At 44.1% G+C, this 24,753-nt stretch overlaps 1 protein-coding gene across 2 annotated transcripts in view; it reads left to right on the top strand.

The window, feature by feature from the left end:
- The first annotated feature begins 5,914 nt into the window (after positions 1-5,914).
- HSD17B4 (hydroxysteroid 17-beta dehydrogenase 4) overlaps positions 5,915-24,753 on the top strand; it is a 171,341-nt gene continuing 152,502 nt past the window's right edge. The window contains exons 1-3 of one of the 2 annotated variants that reach the window (XM_033929033.1): positions 5,915-6,082; positions 13,132-13,185; positions 20,440-20,547. In XM_033929033.1, the coding sequence (XP_033784924.1) occupies positions 6,025-6,082; positions 13,132-13,185; positions 20,440-20,547 (220 nt within the window). In that variant the 5' untranslated portion in view covers positions 5,915-6,024. Of the gene's footprint in view, positions 6,083-6,420; positions 6,590-13,131; positions 13,186-20,439; positions 20,548-24,753 lie in introns of those variants that run through there. The other variant, XM_033929032.1, reaches the window with a different exon arrangement.

Raw genomic sequence — 24,753 nt, 5'->3', positions numbered from 1 at the left:
AGAACATAACCTGCATATATATCTGTATCACCTTTCCGAGAGCCATGAAGTTACTTTTGATACATTTGGTGGATGACTAGCAGTGTGATTTGTGCCAGATTGAACGAGCAGCTTACTAGTGATCCAGCAACTAGGCAGTTTCCTGCCTAAGAGGACTAACAAATGTACCTGAATTTCTAACATAATCCTGAGATTTGAAAAGGTAAATAAATCTAAAATCCAAATATTCTAGTTTTATCAATTTAAAAGCTTTGGAATGTAAATAAAAGGTTGTGACAAACCTACAGCAATCCCATGGTTTATCACAGGGAAATATAGGAAAGCATACAAACCCTGGTGCAGAAGGGCAGACCAAGTCAGAGCCCATGACAGTAATTTAGCTGACTACCCCAGGGGTAGGCAATTCCGGTCCTCAAGAGCTGGAGCCAGGTCAGGTTTTCAGGATATCCACCATAAATATGCATGAAATAGATTTGCATCTCATGGAGGTGGTGCATGCAAATCCATCTCATATATATTCATTGTGGATATCCTGAAAACCTGACCTGGCTCCGGCTCTTGAGGTCCGGAATTGCCTACCTCTGGACTACCCTATGTGCAGTGAAGATGAGACTGAGAAAGCTTTGCCTTACCTAAGGCAGTGCCAAAGCAAAGCAGGAAATCTCTGCCCTATTATTATCCAGTTCCTGTAAGGCAGAAAACAGACAGACAGTTTTCCCTCAGAGAAACGTCCCAGGCTGAGGGAGGAAAGCCCTTCCCCCTACTGAAGCCAAAGGGGTGTGGGGTTTTTCCTCAGCTTAAAGCGAGGATCTGCAGAGAGCAGGGCAGAAAAGGAGGATGGGAGGAGAGACAGGAAGCTCAGAACAGGATTGAGCTTACCCCAGACCAGGCAGGCAGCCAGCCCTTACTGGGAAATGAGAGAAGAGCAGGCTGAAGAAAACCTGCCTTTAGATCCAGGAGAAGCAATGATAGTGGATGACAACAGTGCTGCAATTGAAGTGTGGCCTGAGCAAATGGAAGTGGCTTGAAACAAACATGAGTTTATTGGATGTTTTCCTTGGCTGTTTTTTTTTCCTGATATGCAGACTGTGTGTGCTGCAAGAGAAGGGTAATTTTGGAATGTAAAGTTTTCTACATTTTTCTTCTATGCTTTAAGCAATGGGACAGTATCCTTCACTGAATAAAACAGTGATTAAATTGAGCCAAACGCTGGGCAGGAATCTCAGCCTGTTGTATTACTCTGACTCACTGTTCACAAAACTCTGTGTGAGGACAACAGCTGTTCGCTGTTACTATAGCAGCCTGTTAATTGCATTTAGCCTGTATGCTTCTCAGAAATGGATTGAGAATCTCTGAGTGTAAAACTGCTATGTTTTCTCTGAATGATATAAAGCTGTGTGTGCCTTGCTAAGGAACCTGCTTCCCAGAAGTGTAAATGATTCTGTCTCTTTCTCAGGGCTACCTGTACCAACAGCCCAGTAGTACTGGCTCATTAATTATTGCCATAAACTCCCCTCCTGCAGCTCAGGAATAGGGAGCTGCTTATTTCAGCTGTTGTACAACAGGGAAGCATTTAAGCTAAAGGATTGTATTTTTTTTGCATGCAAAAAGTATGCCTAACCTTAAGATTCTGGTGAAGAGGATTGTTTATAATTTGCCTACTAAAGTCCAGAGCTGGTAACAGAGTTAAAGTTTGTTTTTGAGGAATCTTTTCTTTTGGTTATGTTTTCATGCTTGCATTGAAACTGGTTATGGACTATGATTTTGAGGCCAGTGGCCAAATAAAGTTTATATTTTTCATTAAGGCCATTCTGACTAAATAGTATTCTTTAAAAGACCACTGAAAGAGCAATTCTAGGCTGCTGCCTAGGGGTAAAAATCCTGAAAGGCTCCCCTAGTTCCAGAGAGACCATGCCAGATTGGAGCAACGTGTCGCTACCTGACTGCCCGTTACGCTCTTTGATGGCACAGGTGTGACAAGGTATACATTATTTTGCAAAAACGTAAAAACATAGTTTTTTAAAGTGCTCCCTACAAAGCTTAAAGAAACACAAGCTAATAACACAATATACTCAGAATAAAAACAGTATGAACAATCGGCCTCTAAAGTGATGTATTATCCTATATTGCACAGTTGATAATAGTAATAATAACTTTATTTATATCCTGTCATACCTTTTCGGTTCAAGACGGTATACAACAAGAACAACAAGAGATGTGTAAGGACAGCGAGTTTACATCAGTTAGATTTGGGAAGGTGTGGAAGAGAGTTGAGTGAACGGGGTGGTAGGGTAGGAAGAAGGAGCGTATTAGAAGAGGTAAGAGATGAACGGAATAAAAGGATCAGATAAATTTGTCAAATAAGTGATTTTCTGAATGAATGGTATGTTGGTGTGTTCAGCATTAGGTCACTTAAGGTGTTCTAGATCCCTGCTTGAAGGGAGAGTGTCCTGTTGAGGAATCTTTTAAGCAATATGTATAATGCTATGTAACACGTCTAATCTGATACAGAAATTTATGTAATATTGAGCTGCTTGTAACTCACCTAGAGCTCTGATCTGTGAGGACTCGGCGGGATATAAGACTAACATAACAACATAACATGCATTTGTGAATAATTCTTGCGGATCAGTTTCTAGGTGGAAAAGAAAACAATAGTAGAGGGTTTATGGTGGTGCTGCCTCCTTTGAGAATTTTTTTTTTTAATTTGTGACAGACATTTTTGGACCATTCCAAATACCTTCTAAATATTTCCATTCATGACGACATTTGCCAGAAATGGAATATGCTTTTTTGCTGTCCAGAGCAAAAAGGGAGGTATGTGTGGCTCAATCAAGAACAAAGACTAGAACAGACAAACTGTTATGTTATAATCCACAGGGACACACATTTTAGGACATACTTCTACAGTCAATCTTAATAATTAAAACAGCACAGCTGAGGTAGTCTAGTTCTATCATGGTTAGGTCAACTATTTCCTTCTTATGGTAACATTTTCTTTGGGTGAGGGCTCCTTCTAGTGGCAAAATAGCCTCCAAAATATTTATAGTATTTGTAGTATTGATATGATTTTATTTTTCTACAGCATTGATTCTCCACTTAGCACTGCACAAAGTAAATCTGGGCAAGTTAGTAGTTAGAATATCAGCACTTAGCAATCTGATGATTCAAGTTTAAGCTTAATATGGTGTTAACACTAGGACACTTCTTAGACAAGAAAGACCTCATTTACATCTCATAAACAGCTGATATTACAATATGCATTCCTTTCTACAAGAAAAAAAACATTATCAACAAATCAGTAGAGGAAGTCACTCGTCTAGTTGCTGACTGGGCTGACAATATGAGGGGTCCTTTTATTAAGGCTCGCTAACTGATTTAGCATATGCTAAATGCTAATAATAAAAAACCCAACATCTAAGTCCCCTTTTGGCCTAGGTCCTAAACGCTGAAAGTAGAAACAGGGAAAATATCCATTCTCAAAAAATAAGTCCCAAATGAGGGTTTTTTTTGAGAATGGCCTACCTCTAAGTTCAGCTGTTTAAATACCCAGACCACCACTACGTCTACACTTACAACACATTACCAACCAAAAAACAGCCTAAATCCCAAACGGCCAAAACCAGACTTTTTAGGCGAAGGAGGAGCCAGTCCTTCACCTAAAAGCTGGATTCTGAAACCGGTGTCTGTCAAAAAGAACACTGGTTACAGAATGCACCTCTCCCCCAGAAACGATCGTGGCAGGAGAGATGGCTCATCTTCTCTGCTGCAATGGCGATTGCCCAAACTGCTGCAAACCATGGCACTTCGAGGTGAGGATCACAGCAGGAGAGATGAGGCATCTCCCCTGATGCAATCCTCACCCTGAAGTGCCGCGGTTCGGGGGGTGGGGGATCATGGGGCCTTAGGCACATGGGCTGGGTTGGCCCCATGTGCCTAAGGCCCCATCCACAGGAGGGGCCTAAGGCAACTGGGCCAATTCTGGTTGGCCCAGGTGCCTAAAGCCCCGCCTTTCAGCGGATGGCGGGCCTGCCGGGCGGACGGTTTTGAGACCCGTCCGTCCATCCAACTGATTTTAGGAAAGAGGGTTTTCGGGGTGAGGGGGTGTCTTGGGGTCATCAGTTGGGGGGGTGTCGCAGGGTTCGGGGGGACGATCGGGGGTTTGGGGGGTCGGTCGTGGGGGAGGTTCGTCGTGGGCAGGAGAGGTTGGGCTTCCTCCTGCCAGTATCGGTTCAGGGGGTGGTGGGGGGGACACAGGGGCAGGAGGAGTTGGGCTCCCTCCTGCCTGTATCGGTTTGGTGGGTGGGGTTGTCACAGGGGCAGAAGGGGTTGGGCTCCCTCTTGCCTGTATCGGTTTGTGGGGGTGGGGGTGTCACCGGGGCAGGAGGGGTTGGGCTCCCTCCTGCCCGGTTCTTTTGAGTGTCATATTGTTCTCCTCTTTCTCTACCTTTCTCTTCTCTCTCTTTGGCCTCTGAGGGACTTCTTGCTTTTTCCTTTTCCCTTTCTCCTCTTTCATTTTCTTCCCTCCCTCCTTTCCTTCTTTATCTTCCCTTTACGACTTATATAATATGTTCTTACTGAGTAGTTTACAATGCTCTTCTGTTATATTACAATTTGCTCTTTGCAACCCCGTCGGTTCTCCTGCTGACGTCACTTCTGGGTGCCAAGCATAGGAAATGACATCAGAGGGAGAGCTGACGGGGTCATGAGGAGCATGTTGGTGACTGCCAAGAGCAATGGTACAAGGGAAGGGGGTGCATGGCAGGCGGGTTTGGGGAAGGAGCAGGGGAACGTGTGTGGCAGGCAGGAGTGGGGGTGGAGACAAGGGTGGGGGAAGGGCACCACCATCCCGGTTGCCTCCTTTTACTCTTGCTACGCCACTGGGATGTAGTATGAGCAGTTAATATAACTGGTTTTAAAAACGGTTTGGACAAGTTCCTGGAGGAAAAGTCCATAGTCTGCTGTTGAGACAGACATGGGATGGTAGCATGGAATACTGCTACTATTTGTTTTTTTTGCTAGGTACTTGTGAAGGTCTCTGTGAAGACGGGAAATTAAACTTGGCTTGATGGACCATTAGTCTGATCCAGTAAGGCTATTCTTATGTTCTTAAACTACCGGGTTTTGGAAAGTCTGTCTGGGCACCCAGACAATCTTCTAAAAAGAGGACATGCCTGGGTTTTTCTGGACCTCTGGTAACCCTACCCATACATAGCTTAAAAAAACTTAAAGCAAATAACTCTCAAATTTAATTTTTTGTTGATTTTGCAATTTTATAAGTTCAATTATAATGTGCCGCGAAAAACATTTGCTCCGTTTAGTGTGCCAGAGCTAAAAAAAAAAAAGTTTGAGACATTGATTTAAGAGCCATATGCAAAGAGAACATTTTTCCTATACAACTTTCTTCTTTTATTCTATTACAGCAGGATAAGAAATTGGAACTGGCGCCAATCCAATACGTCTGCATCCCCTCTCCCTTTTCAATGTACACCAGTGGTCTCAAACTCGCGGCCTGCTAGGCACTATTTTGAGGCCCTCGGTATGTTAATCACAAAAGTAAAATAAAACAGTTTCTTGATCATATGTCTCTTTAGCTATAAATTACAATATTATTATTAAGACTTAGCCAAAAAGGAAAGATTTATAAACTATAAAGAGTTTTACCTCATGCAAAACTGTCATTTCTTTAATAAGACATTATTTTTTTTCTGAGACCCTCCAAGTACCTACAAATCCAAAATGTGGCCCTGCAAAGTGTTTGAGTGTGAGACCACTGTATTGCACTATAGTGGCTTGGTTTTATTTTTTTCCACAGCAGTAGCTAACTCCCTGCTGCCCGCCCAAGACTACTCTTCCCAGCCTGCCGCGTGTGGTTTTGCGCAGGCGCGCGCAGCGCTCAGGGATGTGCAGGTCGGCTGATCGCGGCGTGGGCGTGGCCAGCGGTGGCGGCACAGAGTTGTGAAGTCGCTGGACCGCGTCCGTCCCTACGTACCCAGGCAGAGCCAGAAGCACGCGAAGGGGAGAATGGAGGCTCCACTGAGGTTCGATGGCCGAGTGGTGCTGGTGACCGGCGCAGGAGGAGGTGAGAATCGGAACGTGGCGCGTGCGGCAGGGGACTTGTGACATTAGAAGGGGGGGGGGGGGATGTCTCCTGCTTCCCAGGGCCTCACCTCTGTCCCTGGGCTCCTTGCATCGGACAGTTTGGCAGCTCTATCACTGTGTTGAATATTTTGTGCTTGGACTTTAGTGCAGTAGGAGAGAGCGTGGTCTGCGCTGACAACTAGAGTTCAGCTTTCTGTTTTGAGGAGTTGTAGCGGATCAGTGGTGCGAATAGATCAAAGTTTATTTCAGGTTGGGGTTTAGGTGGACTTTTTAATTTCTTTTGCTCAGTTACATGATGGACCAGTGGCAGTTCAGCATAATTTAAAGACACGAGGTTGCTTTCAGATTTATAAGTTATAGCGTTTTGTGCAGTTTTTTTTTATTTATAAATTTTTATCATAAATGGGTTAAAAAGTCATGGATCTGATATATCGCCTTCCTGTGGTTGCAACCAAATTAGATAAATGCTTTGGTACTATGCAAAAGGGTATGTGCTGCTATATTTTAACCTTCGGTTTAGATTTATAGGGGAAGGGGTAAAACGCGGATCTAAAACCGCACATCCTTAAAAATCTGAGGTCCGTGTCCGTGCCACTTGTAATTTCTGTCTCTTACAGACCTCTATGACATTTTAGCGCTGACGGATCTGTCTCAGCATAGAGAGGGAAAAGTATTAGGATCTGTCAGCGCTAAAATGTCATAGAGGTCTGTCAGAGCCAGAGATTAAAAGTGGCGTGGACCACAGATTTTAGGAAACTGGTTTAAAGGATTGATTTTAGAGCCGCTCCAGCACTAGTCTCTGGCTCTGACAGACCAGAGATTATAAACACAGAAAAGAATTAAAAGGCCAGAAGGAAAAGTCCAGCACGCTGGTGGGAATAAACAGGGAATCATGAATGAGAAAACCTAAGACAAAGAAAAGGAGGAAGGGGAAGCAAATTGCAATATGGGAAGATCACAAGTTACCTCTTAACCCCCGAACTCCAGAGGGGCTACAAGATCCAGGGCTTCAATTACTGCAAATTCTATGTCGGGCTTAAAGGATAAGCAGAGCGCAAAACGGTTAAACAGCCCTGTTAAGCGCCAGGTTTTCAGGATCTCCTGAAAGAGACCTCCAATTTGCGATCCAGGAAGCCTAATTCACTATAGTGCACCCTTACTTTTAACTATAATAAGACCTGGCAGACTTAAACCTATACATAAGAAGGCTTCTGCTCTGCCACTCCAGCACTAGGCTCTGGCTCTGACAGACCTCTATGAGATTTTAGCGCTGACGGATCCTAATACTTTTCCCTCCCTATGCTGAGACGGATCCATCAGAGCTAAAATGTCAGAGGTCTATAAGAGATAGAAACTACAAGTGGCACGGACATGGACCTCAGATTTTTAAGGATGTGCGGTTTTAGATCCACGAGGTCCATCAGGTCCATGAGGTCCGCGTTTTAACCCTTCCCGATTTACAGTATATTCTGTGCTTGTTCTGTTTTTCTTCTGTACTTTCGGTGAGTTTTTAAAAAGGGGCATACACATATCTATTTGAGAGCTATTTAATGGAAATTATGAGAGTTCTCTGCATAGAATTATAAATACCCAAAAGGTTCATCCTGAAGCTTCTTACTGATTGGCAGATATACTTTAGAATGGTTTGGTTTTTGTTTAGTCTTTCCTGTCAAGATTTGTGTGTGGCTTATGATAAGTGATACAGTAAATGGTAATGCTTTTTGCACACCTTTTGAGGGCCCTTTTACTAAGCAGCTCTAAAAGTGATCTGCTCATCTGCAGCACGGATCTTTACCACAAGGCCACTTTTGATGTTGTTAGGAAGAGGTTTTTATAACAAGTCCCAAGGGAAAAACCCTGCAGTCTCATTCTAGACCAGAACCTATTGTTTGTGCTTACAGTGGTGTGCCAGGACACAAGCCCACTCAGGAGAAGAAGACATTTCTCTGGGCAGACTGTGTGGGAAGGAGAGGATGGGGAGTTGATGGTGCATGGGGATGGGAAGGGTGGGGAAGGGAAGGCAGATGGAAGAAATGTTGTTTAAGAAAAGATGGGAATAGGGGAGACGAAAGAGGGAGAGCAGAGATAGGGAGGAGGTGGTATACCTGGATAGATTGGAAGGGAAAACATGGAAAGTAGATAGATTTGAGAAGGAAGCAGAAAAATTGAAGAAAGTTGATCATTTAAAAAGTGAATGCCAAAGATGGATGTAGTGTAAAGAGAGAACACTACCCCTAGTTTCACTTAGATAGTTGTTCAAGAGATTCTATACATATGTAAAGATCAGCTCAGAGACATGGATGGGATTTTGGAAGGAAACCCCCCCCATACCACCTCACCACCAAATCACTGCTAGATCTTTCATACTTTTAAGCATAACTTAGTGCCAAATAAACTATAAATCAATCAAAAGAATTTCAAAAAGTTCAAAATTTCTTAACTTAAAGCTTGGTTTCTTGGTTCCAATGTGAACACGTTTCGTGCTCCTGCCTCAGGAAACCAAACAATCTAAAGTTCAGCCGCACTGAATAGAAAATGCTAGGCTGCAATAGGTGATTGGAATCTTTTACACTTCCCCCTCCCCATTCGCGGTTCCTGCACTCGCGGTTTCACATAATCGTGATTTTTTCTGAGGAGGGGGGAAAATAAAAAAAACAGTTTTAATGTAAAAAAAAATCCATCTTTTTTCCCTCCCTGCCGCCTTCCCGGCCTTACCTGGTGGTCTAGAGGGCTTTTGGGGCAGGAGCGATCTTCCTACGCTCCTGCCCCGTGCAGATCGCCAAGAGCAAATGGCTGCTGGGAGTTCCCATAGTCTCTCGAGACTACGTCGGGAACTCCCTACAGCCATTTCCTGATGGCGACCTGCACGGGGCAGGAGCGTAGGAAGATCGCTCCTGCCCCGAAAGCCCTCTAGACCACCAGGGAAGGCGGCAGGGAGGTGGGGGTGGGTCAGAGCCGGTTAATCGCGGTTTTTCGGCATTTGCGGTCCGGCTCTGCCCGTATCCCCCGCGAAAGACGAGGGAGAAGTCTACTAACTTGTATATTCACAGGACGCTCCCACAACTTTCTTGAAAGTTGTGGGAGCGTCTTGTGAATATACAAGTTGTTAAGATTCCATTCACCTATTGCCACCTAGCATTTTCTATTCAGTGTGGCTGAACTTTAGATTGTTTGGTTTCCTGATGCAGGAGCACGAAACGTGTTCACTTTCGAACCAAGAGAAAAAAAAAAAAAGCAATCTGGCTGTGCAGTGCGTAACAAGTTCTGGATGCGAGGACTGTGGTGATCTTGAAGCATCTTCTTACAGTCCTTTGCAAATCTGGTCACAGTCTTTGGACAGTCATGATGAACTGTTTGTATGCTGTGGTTTTATCCAGAAGATGTTTGTCTAGATCAGGGGTGTCAAATCTCGGTCCTCGAGGGCTGCAATCCAGTCGGGTTTTCAGGATTTCCCTCAATGAATATGCATGAGATCTATTACCGTACAAGGAAAACAGTGCATGCAAATAGATCTTATGCATAGTCATTGAGGGAAATCCTGAAAACCTGACTGGATTGTGGCCCTCCGGGACCGACATTTGACAACCATGGTCTAGATAAAGCGTTTTGTGCTCTTGCTGCAAACATGGCTGCATTTCTAGGTTTTGGATGAATTTGTGGAGGGTCAGTTTAAAGAAGGTGAGAGAGCCTGTATCAAGGCATTTACTGCTGTGTCGTCATTATGAACTTTGCAATATTGCACAATATGCAGAGTTACAGCCGTCTGTTCACCTCCTAGCTTCAGTAGGGCAGATGAAATGGGGAAGCAAGGGAAAATGAATGCTGGTAGTGTAGTCTTGTTACATTCCCTCCCCCACCCTTTATTGATAGACAGCTTGTGCCAAGAAAACTAAACTAAATTAAACTAAACCTTAAGTTTATATACCGCATCATCCCCACGGAAGTAGAGCTCGGCACGGTTTACAAGAACTTAAAAAAAACCCCTTGGATTTTAGATCTGTTTGACTTTTCCAAATCTGAGCGCAAAGCGAGTTCAGTATTTGCGTACGGTTTGCGCTGCCTAACAGGTTTATGCTTGCATGTCTATCCACTGCTCCCTCCATATTCGCAGGGGATATGTGTAAAGACGTCCCGCGAATAACTTTTTCCTATCATATTTGCGGGGTTTTGGTATAGCCCCTGCGAATACTGTGAAATTGTAAATTGCTCTTAAAAACAAGCTAGGTATTGCAGTTCTTACAATACAATTCAAATTTTCTCTCTGCACACCTTTCTCTGATGCTGCCGTTTGCTGTATCCCACAACACAAAGGAAACCCACAACCCCACGTGTGAAAATGTAAACCAAAAAAAGAAGTGGGAAAGGGACACAGTCAACCAACTTCAGGGTTAATCAATTTATTGAAACTATATAAATAGCTGATACATATATAGCGTATACATGAAATAATCTTTCAATCCTTTTTTCTGCTGGACCCCGAAGTCTTGAGCAAAAAGTACCTATGATATGAACAATGTGGATAGAGGAAATGTGAAAAAATTTATTTTTTTAGAGGACGATTGTAAAATCTATGTCTGAATTTAGACCATCTATGGTGTGACCCATTGCACTCCAGTGCTCCACCGTTGTAGCTATATCAATTGAGGCATCATGTCCGCACCACTGGTGGAACACTGGAATGCAATGGGTCACACCATAGATGATTTAAAATTCTTTGTACTTAAGATGATCAAACACAGCACAAGAGGAGGAAATGTTGACAACATTTTGATAAAGGAGGAACAAAAATTGATCTTTGATTTTCAGTCTCACATCACATGGTCTAAATTCAGACATAGATTTTACAGTCTTCCTCTAAAAAATAATTTTTCACATTTCCTCTATCCACATTGTTCATAGCATAGGTATATTTTACTCAAGACTCCGGGGTTCAGCACAAAAAAGGATTGAAAGACTCTTTGTTATGCCTGTATTATTTCATGTATATGTTATACATGTATCAGTTATTTATATAGTTTCAATAAATTGATTATCCCTGAAGTTGGTTGACTGTGTCCCTTCCCCACTCCATTTGCTGCACCACACTGAAAAAGAAATGGCACTTCAGGGTGACATCATTTGGGGGGGTGGAGCCATCAAGACAAAAACTGTGAATAACCAAAGTTGTGAGTGCCAAAGTTGTGAATGTGGAGGGAGAAGTGTATTATGTTCATGCGAGTTGTACTGCCTGGAGCATCTCAACTACCATATATACTCAAATTAAAACAGATTACCGTATTTTTCAGACCATAAGACGCACTTTTTCCATCCCCAAAAAGGGGGTGGAAATGGGGGTGCGTCTTATGGACCAAATACACTGTGCTCCCCCGGTACCTTTTGTAGTGGTGGTCCAGCGCGGTCTCTGGGACGGCTGCCTGTGTCTTTAGCTAGCAAAGCGATGCAGGAGCGCTTCCTGCCTGGTCCTGTGCCGCTCTGTGATTGGCTGCAGTCAGTAACTTCTCCTGCGTCGTTCTGCTAGCTAAAGACACAGGCAGCCGTCCTGGAGACCGTGCTGGACCACTACTACAAAAGGTACCGGGCTTCTGGCGGCTTTGGAATTCGGGCAGCTGTGGGTGGCTGCGGCTTTGGGCGGCTTTGGGCTTCCCACCACCAGAGACACCTACATGTAGAGGAGGGAAAAACCAAGAAAAAAAACAATTCTGAACCAAATTTTTTTTTCTTGGTTTTTCCTCTTCTACAGGTGGGTGCATCTTATGGTCCAAAAAATGCGGTACATAAATGTGCCAGGAATGGGCATGCATGCCTCCTTGTGTTTGTTTTGTGCTACTTACGCACGCTCTTATGGAATAGTCCTTAGGTACCCTGCTAGCGCTTGAGTGTGTTAAGGGCTGGATTCAGAAAATGGTGCTTAAAAACTGGCGCTGTAAAAAACCGGCGCTTGGTGCAATTTTGTAAAGGTCTCTCTGGGCTAAGTACCCTTTTATAGCAGTGTATCGCAAACTGTGTGCCGTGAGACGCTGGCAAAGAGGAGAGGCACCGGCACTAGCTGACTGCTTACAGGACATGCCTTTTGTGGCAAGAGGCACATGCTGTAGGCAGTCAGCTGCTGCTAGTGCCTGTCCTCCCTGTCTGGAGGACCTCCGCACATGTGCGGAAGTCGGTGTAATATCACATGTGTGTGTGATGTCATTGCGTCAATGCCCTCCAGCCGTGGCCCCACAGCTTGCTTTAAAATGTTTGCGGGCCACCGCTTTTTAGAATAGTTCATTACAGAAATTCCTGTGCCCAAATTTGGGCTTCATGACTTAATGCCTGTTGAAACAATGCATAAATCCTGGTGTCCAATTTTGGCAGGTATCCCTGGTATTCTGTAATGCTGCATGCAAATTTTTGGAATGCCCCCAACCCTTTGGGTTGTGCACTATGGGATTTAGACAGCCAGAATTCTTGTGCATATCCTTGTTGGCGCCAATTAGTGTCAATAATTCGTAGTGCCCAATTACTGCTGTTAATTGGATCATTAACTAATTAATTTGCACACATAACTCAAGGTCACACCAAGTTTGGGAAGGCAAATTTGTGCGACCTTTTATAGAATCCATGGTTAAGAGTACATTTAACTCCCGAAAGAGCTAGTGTTCTGTAACTTTGTGTGCTTAGATCTAGAAATTGATCTTTTGATGTGTTGAATTCAATTATTGTAACTAAAATTAAAAGCTTTTACGAGACATCTTTGAGTCTTTCAGCTGCATGTCTCCATGTGGATCCTCTTTTCTTGGCGAGGTCATTTTTGTTCCAATGGTTATAGAAGTCCGGTGCAGAGTTCCAATAGATTTATTGCTTTGGTCCATGTATTAGAACAGTGGGCGAGAGGACTAGGAGATTGTTTGCCAGGAAGAGTAAAAAGGTTGTCTCTTTCAAATCAGATGGGCCTGCCACCAAACTGATGATATGCATTATGAAACTGCATAACCTCTCCTTTTTTTTTTTTTGTGACACCACTAAACTGGTCTCTCTTAACCCTTCTAGGTCTGGGAAGAGCATATGCTTTGGCTTTTGCAGAACGGGGTGCCTCTGTAGTTGGTAAGTTGATAAAATGAGCTGCTAAGGTGTTTGACCTGTGGATGGGATGAGATGGTCTGTTGCCTATAACCTTTGAAATTTGTTAAATGTAACTGATTAAATTCAAAGTTCACCATTTAATCTTAAGTTTTCATCTTTGCTTCTTTTTATATTGTTAATTCAACCTCATATATAGTGCTATTTGAAGGGAAGGATCCATGTGTGCTATCCTATCCCAAAGGACTGTTTTTTAAAAAATTCTAATATATTTCATCGATGACATGTCCCAGTTCTTCACATAATTGTGACAACGATTTCTTAATTCAGATGTGGGTGTGAGACAATTTGGAAGGTTGCCTGTGGGTGTCCGTGAGTTTCAGATCTGCTGCTGTTTTGTCTGTTGAAAACATTATTTTGGGCTTGTTCAGCTTTTTATGTCTGACTGAACTCTTTCTTAGAGATCCGACTATACAGGTGACCCTTGAGGGGAGAAATGCTGGCCTAGTGCCTAACTCTCAGTAAGCCTGCTTTTAAGAGAGAGGTTGTAGAGGCTCAGCATTAAAGATAGTTTTCACAGCAACCTGTGAGCTATGAGAATTTGCATTTCATTACTTGCTAGGAATTATTAGAAAAGGGATAGTAAACAAGACTAAGAATGTTATAATGCCTCTATCACTCAATGGTGCAACCTCACCTTGAGTATTGCATTCAGTTTTGGCCTCCTTATCTCAAAAAAGATATAACGGCACTAGAAAAGGTTCAAAGAAAAGCAAACCAAGATGATAAAGGGGTTGGAACACCTCTAGTATAAGAAAAGACTAAAGAGATTAGGGCTTGGAAAAGAGACGGCTGAGGGGAGATAATGATTGAAGTCTACAAAATTCTGAGTGCTGGATCAATTTTTTTTTTTTTTTACTGCATAAAGATTTGCAAAGACTAGGGGACACTCAAGTTCAAGTTTATTTTAATTTGATGAGTCACTTAATTTAATTTTTACTATGCGAGTTACAACATTGAAAAAAAAATAACATTTATTTTAACATAACGTTTAAAAATTTTAAAACAGTAGTTAAGACCAACAGACTTACAGACCAACCGAGACACTAGGTAAAAAAATGAAGTTACAGGGTAATACTTTTAAAACCAATAGGATATATATATTTCTTCACTCAGAATTGTAAAGCTCTGGAAAGCATTGCCAGAGGATGTGGTAAGAGCGGTTAATGTAACTGGTTTAAAAAAAAGTTTGGACGAGTTTCTGGAGGAAAAGTCCATAAACTGCTGTTGAGACAGACATGGGAGAACATAAGAATTGCCGCTGCTGGGTCAGCCCAGTGTTCCATCATGCCCAGCAATCCACTCCTGCGGCGGTCCCTAGCTCAAAGACCAGTGCCCTAACCGAGACCAGCCCTACCTATGTACGTTCCGGTTCAGCAGGAACTTGTCTAACTTTGTCTTGAATCCCTGTAGGGTGTTTTCCCCTAAAACAGCTTCTGGAAGAGCATTCTAGTTTTCCACCATTCTCTGGGTGAAGAAGAACTTCTTGCACTGGATCGGTAGCATGGAATGCTGATACTGTTTGGGTTTTGCCAGGTACTTGTGATTTGGATTGGCCTCCGTGAAGACCTGGATACTGGGCTAGATGGACCATTGGTCTGATCCAGTAAGGTTGTTCTTAAGTCCTTAAACCACATCTCTCTTTTTAAAGAGGGCAATTTGTGCGTGTTTGGGTACAGGGCAGCCGATTTGTGCAGGATGAAACGGTGATGGAGGCGATGAGGTAGGCCATGGAAGCTACAGAGGTAGCAGTGGACTGAGTGGGGAGGCGACAGGGGGAACTCGATGACTGTTATTTATCAGACTTCTGCTGTTTTCCTCTCCTTTGGTGGTGATAATCGCATCCATGCTTTTAACACGCGGTACCGCCTAGATGTAATGAAAAGCGGGATATCAAATACTTAATAAACTTGAAATTGCTAGTTCTATTCCCTGCCTATTCACCTCCCCCTATAAGGCATGCCTTTAGCAAATAAATTAGCATATGCTGTCATGTTGGCATGGTAATGGTAATATGGTTATGCTGCCAGTTACCAAGTGCTAATTTATACAGTAACTGCTTACCAAACATTATTAAAAGGGCCACTAAATCTTCCACTGGCTGATTGGAAAAGCAGCAGGCTCTGTGTGGTTCTTTTATTAAGGCTGCTGCAGCAGCTTTAGCTCTTGGACGTAACAGAAAACCATCCTGCTACTAGTCATTTTTAAGTCTTCAACTTGTAGACTTACCGTAGATACTCAAATATAAGTTGATCCGAATATAAGTCGAGACCACCATTTTTCCCCCAAGAAAGGAGGGAAAATGGTTGACGCTAATATAAGTCGGGTGGCTTAATATTCAAGTGCCCTCCCCTGTCAGGCTCTGCACCCAGCCCCCTTCCCTCCCTCCTCTGTCAGGATTTGCACCCAGCCCCCTTTCCTCCCTCCCAGGCTTTTTACCCTGTCCCCCTCCCTGCCCTGTCTATCGTACCTCCTCTGCCGCTGGAATCCCTGGTGGTCCAGAGGTGTGGGCAGGAGCGAGCTTTCCGTGCGTCTGCCTGCTGCTAACCCTGTCGGTCGCTGCTGTGAGTTCTGGCTTTAGCCGCTAAGCAGTACTGAGCAGGAGCATGCTTTGGCGCTGCTGCTCGGCACTATGTGGCTTCCTGAATGGCTCCTATAGAGAGGGGCCTGAGACTCTGATTAGCTCAGGTTGTTTAAGACCCCTACTATGGGTGGGATATTATGCATCTGGGCCAATCAGAGCCTCAGGCCCCTGCACCAGGGAGGGGAAGGCCCGCCATTTTGAATAGGTGGGCCTGCTGGCCAGAGGGAGTAGGCATTCCTCCGGCCAGCCATCTGAAAATAAGGTAAGGGGGAGAGAGCGGAGGTTGTCTGAGGCATGGGGTGGTGGTTTGTGTGGCGGCGGGAGAGCATGAACAATTTTCACACTGCTGAGGGGGGATTGGGAGGGGGTGTCGGTTGGCGGCGGGAGACACTGGGCATCTCTCCTGCTGCAGGGGGGATGTCGGTTGGCGGCAGGAGACAATGGGCATCTCTCCTGCTAGCAGGGGGGAGGAGTGTTGGCTGGTGGCGGGAGCATTGGGCATCTCTCCCGCTGCCAAAGTGGGCTGAAATACATGCGCTCAAGAAGTGTGCTTTTAATACTCCCACCAAAAATAAAATAGATGACAATTTATGATTCTTCTTGTAATATATATATTTTTTTCGCTTCATTAGCCACTGCCAAAACCAGGGCTGTGGAGTCGGTAGATAAATCCTTCGACTCCCAACTCCTCAGTTTCTGGTACCCACGACTCTTATCGACTCCAGGCACTCAAAATTTTCTCCGACTCCACAGCCCTGGTCAAAGCACGTGCAACAAGATTCACTTTTAATAGTGCTGTCACTGTACCGGCACCTCCAGACCAGTCGCTGATTTTTGTTGCCAAAAGCCAAAGCTACTCTTGGGATAAGAATCCATTGGAGTGCTCATTTCAATATTGAAGAGCCCATTTGCATGGCAGTGTCAGAGATTGCTAGAAAGCTCGCTAAAAGACCGAGATAAGCCGTTTTGATAATTTGCCGCTAAAATGCATGCAGGCTAAACCATGTGGAAACCAGTTTAGCAACCGCGTTAAAGTTTAAGAATCTGGGTCCTAATCTCTTTTTTAAAAAATCGTTCTCATTGTGTCTGCCTTTGCCAGATTTATGCATAATCACAATGGATTAGGGGAGATGTTTTAATCTTATCATGGTATTTACTTTGGGGTCCTTTTATCAAGCTGCGGTAGGGGTTTAACTTGCGTAATACCACGTGTTAAACCGCCTGCCGCGCTAGCCACTAACGCCTGCATTGATCAGGTGTTAGTTTTTTAGCCGGCTGCGGGGGTTAGCGCGTGATGAAATGTCCGATGCGCTAACCCCGCTAGCACGGCTTGATAAAAGGACCCCTTTGTTTTAATCTGAATGATTTTATATGCAGAGGAGGGTTAAATTTTACCATAGCATACATTCTAAAAAGCCCAAATCCTATATAATAAAACCTTACCCGCGCATGCGCTTTTAAAAATGCGTGATCCCTGCCGCTATGATTTCTGATCCATGGCTGTGTTCCGTTTTAGAATGCGACAGCAGGGATCACTCTAGCCACTCTCCTCCTCCCGCCCTCACTCACCAACCGCTGGAGGAAGCGCAGGCAAACTCTCTCCCTGCCGGGATGAGCCGGACCCCTGAGACATGAGCGCCTGCAGGAGGAGGTCCCTGCCGCCGCCCGCCAACACCTTCCCAATCTCCTGAGCCTTGTCCTCGCCCCCCAAATTGCCGACCGCGGTGGCCGCTGACAAGTGCTGTGTCCCTCCGTGCCGCATTCCATTTTCAAATTCGAACACGGAGAGACACAGCACAGCCGGCGACTCCCGCCTCCCGCCCTCACTCACCGCCCAAACCAGCTACTTTTAAGCCTCCTCCTTCTCACCGGCTCACCCGCATTTTAATTCTAAAGGAGCCCCATATTTATTCCTTCTTTTGACATCACTGTTAAATAAAACATAGCATGTTTGCTTTTATTTTTTGAGAGCATCTGTATCTTTTTATTGACCACTTGGTGCTGCTGTTGCATCACAAATTCGGACTTTGTTTGAAACCTGGATTCTCAGAGGGTCTAATACTGTGATTTGCCTACCCTAAGGATTAATTGAAGATACTTTAGTATGCGAGCTGACTGGGCCCTTTTATTTCTAGACTTGAGAAGGAGAATAAGGTGTTTCAAAAGTTAATGTTTAACCCTGTCTAATTTATTACTCTGTAATTTGTGCACTCTTTTTTTCACACTCTAAAGTGCATCTATTTCCTGTTTTTAAGCTAAGCATTTTTTTCCACTTTAGACACAGGGTAGGTAAATTCATAACAGGCTGCCTAACTTATGTAGCACGCTGATACTTCAAAAGACTCAAAAATATATAGCCATAAGGGAAAACAGGATAGGGGCAAAAATTCCCTAGCAATACACTGTTAAGTGCACAACTAAATAAAATTTATATAGATGAAATTTAAATGGTGAATGCAGGGCCCTGAGGTGATAAGCATTGTGGAGCGAGTCAATGACCCGCCTAGAGGCTTAAATGTCAAGGCTGTAGCCCAGGGATCTCAAAGTCCCTCCTTGAGGGCCACAATCCAGTCGGGTTTTCAGAATTTCCCCAACGAATATGCATTGAAAGCAGTGCATGCACATAGATCTCATGCATATTCATTGGGGAAATCCTGAAAACCCGACTGGATTGCGGCCCTCAAGGAGTGACTTTGAGACCCCTGCTGTAGCCCAATGTTTTCAGCCTGCACACCATCATGGGGGCGCTGCTCCTTGTGACCCTGGGCAAGTCACTCAGTCCTCCATAGCCCCAGGTACGTTAGCTAGATTGTGAGCCCACCGGGACAGAGAGGGAAAAATGCTTGAGTACCTGATTGTAAAACCGCTTAGATAACCTTGATAGGCGGTATATAAAATCCTAATAAACTTGATATAATCAAAATAGTATAATAATATTAATACATGAGAAGGAAATTTCTGGCCCCACCTGTAAGCCCGATGGAAAAACAAACATAGCTGGGGTTATTGAATTAACTTATGTAGCAGGCATTTGTGTAAGGTAAACTAATTTTCAGAGGGAAAATGTGCGTATATTTTCCTTTACTCTATGGAAAGGACATGCACACGCTTACTATTTCATATGTACAAGCATCCTGGATTATTTTATGCATATAAACCTTTTGAATATAAAGTTAAATAATGTTCATTACAGTTTAAATAGAAATAAAATGTGCCAAGGAGACATGAAGTGAGTATGTAAAGCTCAACAGCAAAAATTTGTGAGAGCTGCTGAAGTCATCACTGAGGTTCTGGTTTAAATTTATAGAAAATTTATAATGTTGAAGATATATTGGGATTGTCAGGTGATGACTGATTATATATTGAAACATTAGATAGAACCTGACATAAGATGAAACGTGATATGATAAATATTTTATAAAGTATGCATGTTACTGCTAATCCCTCCCCCTGGGATTGCCTGTGCTATATTTCGGTAACTTTAAGCACATACAGACTGTATGTAAATACTTTACCTACATATAGTCTGGGCAGTTAAAGAAGACATTTCTGTGTCTAAACCTCTATTTTATGGACGACTTTGACATTTAAAATTACCCCAAGAATAGAGGAAAAAGCCTTGGTTAATACAGCTCATCATGAACATTCTTAAGGAACAAATCTGGAGGGGAGCTTAAGGATGGGCATCAAGCATCAGATGACTGGAAAAAGTGACTTAAATATGAGCTTTTGACTGTCACTGACAGTGTTTCTAGAGTTATGTTCTCCCATACTGAGGGGCAGATGCTCAAAAAGTGCTGCCAGCATTAACTTGCTGTTAATGCTGGGTTTGCACACACATTACTGGATGCCAAATGCTCAAATAGCTTCAGCGCAGCTGCTGAAACTATTACTGAAGACTACATTCAAATGCGGTCATACTCAGTTATACTCCCCTCCCCCCTAAAAAAAAAACCCCTCAAGTCGTGTTTAGTGCAGGAAACCTTTTTCACCAGGTCTGGGTCAGCGTAGAAGGGTTGGTTGAGAGAAGAGGCACCCCTTTTTTTCCCGCCAACCCAACCGCTCTGCCCTGAACCTTGTTTAAAAATTCAACTGCCCCTCCTCCCCCTAAGTCCTACAACAGTCCCACCACTCACCCCATGTCTAGCCCTTAATGCCCCCTTATCTCGAAGGAGGCAGGCATGATGCCCACTTGTTGCTGCTCTTGGGTGCCATCATCTGCAAAATGGCGGCACCCCGCCCTGCTCAGTGCATCCTGGGAAGGACCAGGTGGGACTTGTATGCTATATATGGAAGAAACCCTGGCACTGTCTGGATAGTACTGCAGATTATCCCTGGACAATTGTGGCTAAAGGACATATTTGGAAAATATGCCAGATGTCTAACTATTTTCTTTTAGAGTATTCACCCAGTAGCTACTTGGAATTTCAAAATCGGTGCTATTCTGAGCCTTTCCAGTTCATGTCTTGAGTTCATTACTTTGAACATATTGGCTGGTGTCATGTGCTTGAAAGCTTAGACTTTACTGTTTTGTTTTTGTGTGTGTGTATGTTTTTTCCTGTGGTATTTATACACCTGGTTTTGGGAAATCTTGTAAGTTACTAATGTTGCAGAGCTTTGTTTTGTTTGCATAGTGAATGATCTTGGCGTTGACATCAAAGGCGAGGGCAAAAGCTCATCGGCTGCTGACAAAGTGGTGGAAGAAATAAGAGCGAAAGGAGGAAAAGCAGTGGCCAACTATGGTATGTTATCCTGCTCCCCCCCCCCCCAGGCATAACATAAAACTGCAAAGTGGCCAGCTTTTAATGCTTCAGAGCATTATCAGTTGAAGGATTGTACACTGATTTACCAAACAGCATTCCTACTTTACTCTGTGCTGTCTATTACAGACCTGACATTACTACATGGTTAACACAATACAAACTTAAACTTAATCCAGATAAATCAAAAACCATAATTTCTTTAGCACTCTCCAGACCAGTAGAGGTTAATCTTTACGAATGGGTATATATCCAATCATGACCAGCAGGTGGAGACTGAAAACAAAACTGTGGGACAGTATATAATATACTCCCTTCTCTATTTACATCAGTCTTCTTTCAGTCTCCAGCAGGTGTTGGGTGATCTGTACCCATCTCCCTTGGTAGGGCTGTTGGAATTTGTTTAGGGGGTTTCTAGTCCCTGTTTTTGGCCGGACAGAGCTTGGGCGGGCCCTGTTTGGGGGTCCGTCCGACCTCGGGGGTGTCAAACCCGGCGGGTCTCGAGCGGGGTCCCTCCCCCCACTTCCTCCACCTCCCCACATTTTTTTAGAGGAGCCTCAGCAGTAAGCCTTGCCCCCTAAATCAAGCAAGGCATATTGCTTCGAGAGCCTGTGGAGTCTGTTCTGTAAAAAAAAAAAAAAAAATCCTGAGGTAGTGCCGGTCTGCAGGGTTGCTTCCCTGTCAGTTTAATGTTTTTTACTGTATTTTTTCTTCTAACCGGCACTTTGTTTCTAGCTAGGTCGCGTATGGAGCAATTGTGCCCTTCTCCGGGGGAGTGGGACACAATTAGGTCCAGCCGTGAGGCACTCGCGGCCGGACTGAAATCGGTAGTTTGGTCCGGTGAGGTGGTGGAGCTCCGTCGGCAGCGGCTGCAGGCGTCCAGAGCTCCCCGCCGATGGTGCCTCGCGAGTCGGCTGGGAGCAGTGGGGAAGCCTGGTCTTCCCCAACCGCCCACGGAGGGATTCCCTGAAGGATTCCCTCTCAGCTGATTTTTTGACAGCTGATGCCGATTTGCCTGTTTTAGCGGCTGGGACTGTTCAGCCTTCTCAGCCGCTACAGGCCATGGAGGGAGCATTTTTGGCGGGAACTTCGCCATTTTCTCTGTCTGGCCCCTCCATTTTGTCTGCAACCTCAGGTGACCTTCCCCCTGTATTGCAAACACAGGGGCAGGTTTCAGCAGGGACCCCTGCTGGGGCAGGGAGTCCCTGGGGACCCCCAGGGGTTTTTTGTCCCCAATTTAATTTCTTTCTTTGTGCAGACAATTGGGGGTCCCACGTGCACCTGGGGGGTTTCGGGGGTGGTTTCCCTCCGCGCCAAGTTTCCAAGTTTATTCAATAATTTGATTAATCGCCTACTCTACATTCAAGGCGATGTACAAGATAATACTAATAATTATAAACATAGGTAAAATATTATATAAATGTACAATATTACAAAAAGCAAACACAGTTTAAAAAAAAAAAATTAAGTTGTTACTTGTTATATCGAAACAATAGGAAAATTCATTAATAGTTACATTCTATATTAAATTCAAAAATACAAAGGTAAAAACATAGGGTGGGGAAAAAAGCCAATAAAAAAGATAGATAAAAATAATAAAAATCACTATTCACTAAAAGCATCGTTAAAAAGGAAACTTTTGAGCTTAATTTTAAATTTTCCGAGGTTCTTTTCTTCTCTTATATATATTGGGAGATCATTCCAGGACTGAGGGGCTGTCACCGAAAAAATAGTGAGACGTCTTGTATTGATGATTTTTAATGAGGGAATGGTTAATAGATGTTGATCCTGTGATCTCAATGTTCTAGAAGTGGTATAAGGAATTAAGACTCTATGGATGAAAGAAGGAGTTTGAGAAATAAGAGTTTTAAACGTGAGTAAGCATATCTTAAATAAAATACGGTGTGCTACAGGAAGCCAACGAGATTCTTTAAGTAAGGGTGTGACGTGGTCAAATTTTTTTGCATTGTGAATTATTTTAATGGCGGCATTCTGCACAATTTGAAGATGTCTAATTTCTTTATGAGGTAAACCTTTGAATAAAGCATTACAGTAATCGAGTTTAGAGATGACTAAAGAATGTATCAGAATATTGAGGGATTTTGAACATAAAAATTTAGAAACTGAACGAATTTGACATAGTCTGAAAAAAGTAGATTTAACAACATTACTTATATGGTCATGGAATGATAATTTATTGTCGAATATAACACCTAAGATTTTAATATTTTTTTGTATCTGTAATGGATTGCCATTAATTGAAATGGGGATAATAAATGAACTACTATCCTTCCACGGAAATAGCATCACGTTGGTTTTATGAATATTTAGTGATAACTTGTTGGTATCCAGCCAATGATGAATCTGATTCAATTTGTTATTTATTGCTATTATTTCCTGTGTATTCTTGGGGTCAATTGGATGTAATAATTGTATATCATCGGCATAGGCGAATACCGAAAAACCAATGGATTAACATAAAGTCATAAGTGGAGCAAGAAAGATGTTAAATAAAATAGGAGAGAGTATTGATCCTTGGGGGATACCGTAAGGTAATGTGAAATTGTTAGAGTTAGTATTATTGAAAGTAACTGTAGATGAGCGATTTTCAAGATAGGATGTAAACCAGCCAAGAACTTGATCAGTTACACCTATAGAGTTAAGTCTGTGTATTAAGAGAGTGTGATCAATGGTATCAAAGGCTGATGATAAATCAAGAGAAATCAATACAACAGAGGAGTGATGATCCAGATGATACAGTATCATTGTAGTCAACCCAATCAGAGAGTGCTCTGTAGAGTGGTTTTGTCTAAACCCAGTTTGATTTGGGTGCAATATATTGGTTTTTTCTATGTACTCAGATAATTGATTATGTACAATTTTTTCTGTTATTTTTGCCCCCTATGGCTTTGCCTCCCTCTTTTCGTTTGGCGTCCCCTCTTCCTCCTCCCTCATCCAAGCGCCCGCTGGGGGGCTTGGATTGCGAATTGGTGGTCGGAGGAGCGTGTTGGCATGGTTGAGGACCTGGCTGCTTTGGCGGGATTCCAGGATCCTCTAGAGAGGACGCCCGCTGGCAGCGGGGCGGCGGGTTTCCCGTCTTCCAGAGCAGATGCGTCCGTGGTGCGCTTTTTATTCAGAGGGATGAGCTTTTAGACCTGATGTAGCAGGTCTCCTTGGTGCTGCATTTTTGAAGTTGCGCCACCGGAGACCCCGTGTATGGGGGCCCCTCTGCTTCAGGGGGTCTGTCCTGTTTCCCGCTCTTTTCCTGTGCGTCAGGATTTTCGGGATTTGTGTTGGCGCAGTGGCCTACGGGCGCCGTTTCGTTTGGTGTGCGCCTTGGCTCATGGGTATCCCATCCCGGAGGGGGATAGGGCTACCTTAATTTCGCCAATGGGGGACGCGGTGGTCTCGGCACTTCCTAAGCGGCATACCGTGCCTGTTATGGACAGTTCTGCTCTTAGGGTCTCTGAGGAGCGTACGTTAGAGACACTTCTTAAGTATAATTTTGATGTCTCTGCCTTGGGGGTCCAGGCGGCTATTTGTGTGGGGCTGGTGGCTCGCACCATGTTTCGGTGGTCTGAGCATGTCCTGGATCGTGAGTCTGATTACTGGTCCTTAGTGGATCAGGAGGTGGTGAAGTTTGAGATGACTGCCTCGTTCCTCTTGGTTGTTCTTTGTGACTTGGTGCTGCTAAGTCTGGGACTTTTGGTGGCCGCACACTGTACCTTGTGGCTTCGCGCTTGGTCGGCGGTTGCCGCGTCCAAAACTGAACTTCCCAAAATTTCCCTTTCGGGAGTTGTTTTTTGTTTAGAGAGGACTTAGATCCGGTGGTTCAGACTCTGACAGACTCTGAGGTGCCCCGTCTGCCTGAGGACCATGCCTGCCCGGCATCTCGGGTTGGCATTGCCCGGGGGCGTCTGTGGGAATTTCGCAAGTTTCGCCTGGGGCATGGGACTGCTTCTTTCTAGGCTTCCGGTTTTTCCCCGGGGTCGGTTGGCTTAGCGCATGCAGTCTTTTCAGGGGGCCCGTCGGGGGGCTGGGAGTTCCCCCCCGGTTCCCCTGCTGCCCGTCCTGCGCGATGTCTCTTTGCCGGCGCCCCCTTTGGTTCCCGTGGGTGCCCGGCTTTGCAACTTGTTTCCCAAGTGGGCCAAGATCACGTCCGATCAGTGGGTCCTGGTGGTGGTGCGG

Source organism: Geotrypetes seraphini, chromosome 1 (assembly GCF_902459505.1).
Source record: "Geotrypetes seraphini chromosome 1, aGeoSer1.1, whole genome shotgun sequence".
Classification (NCBI taxonomy): Eukaryota; Metazoa; Chordata; class Amphibia; order Gymnophiona; family Dermophiidae; genus Geotrypetes; species Geotrypetes seraphini.
The sequence above is the reverse complement of the archived record's forward strand: the minus strand, read 5'-3'. Positions and strand labels throughout refer to the sequence as shown.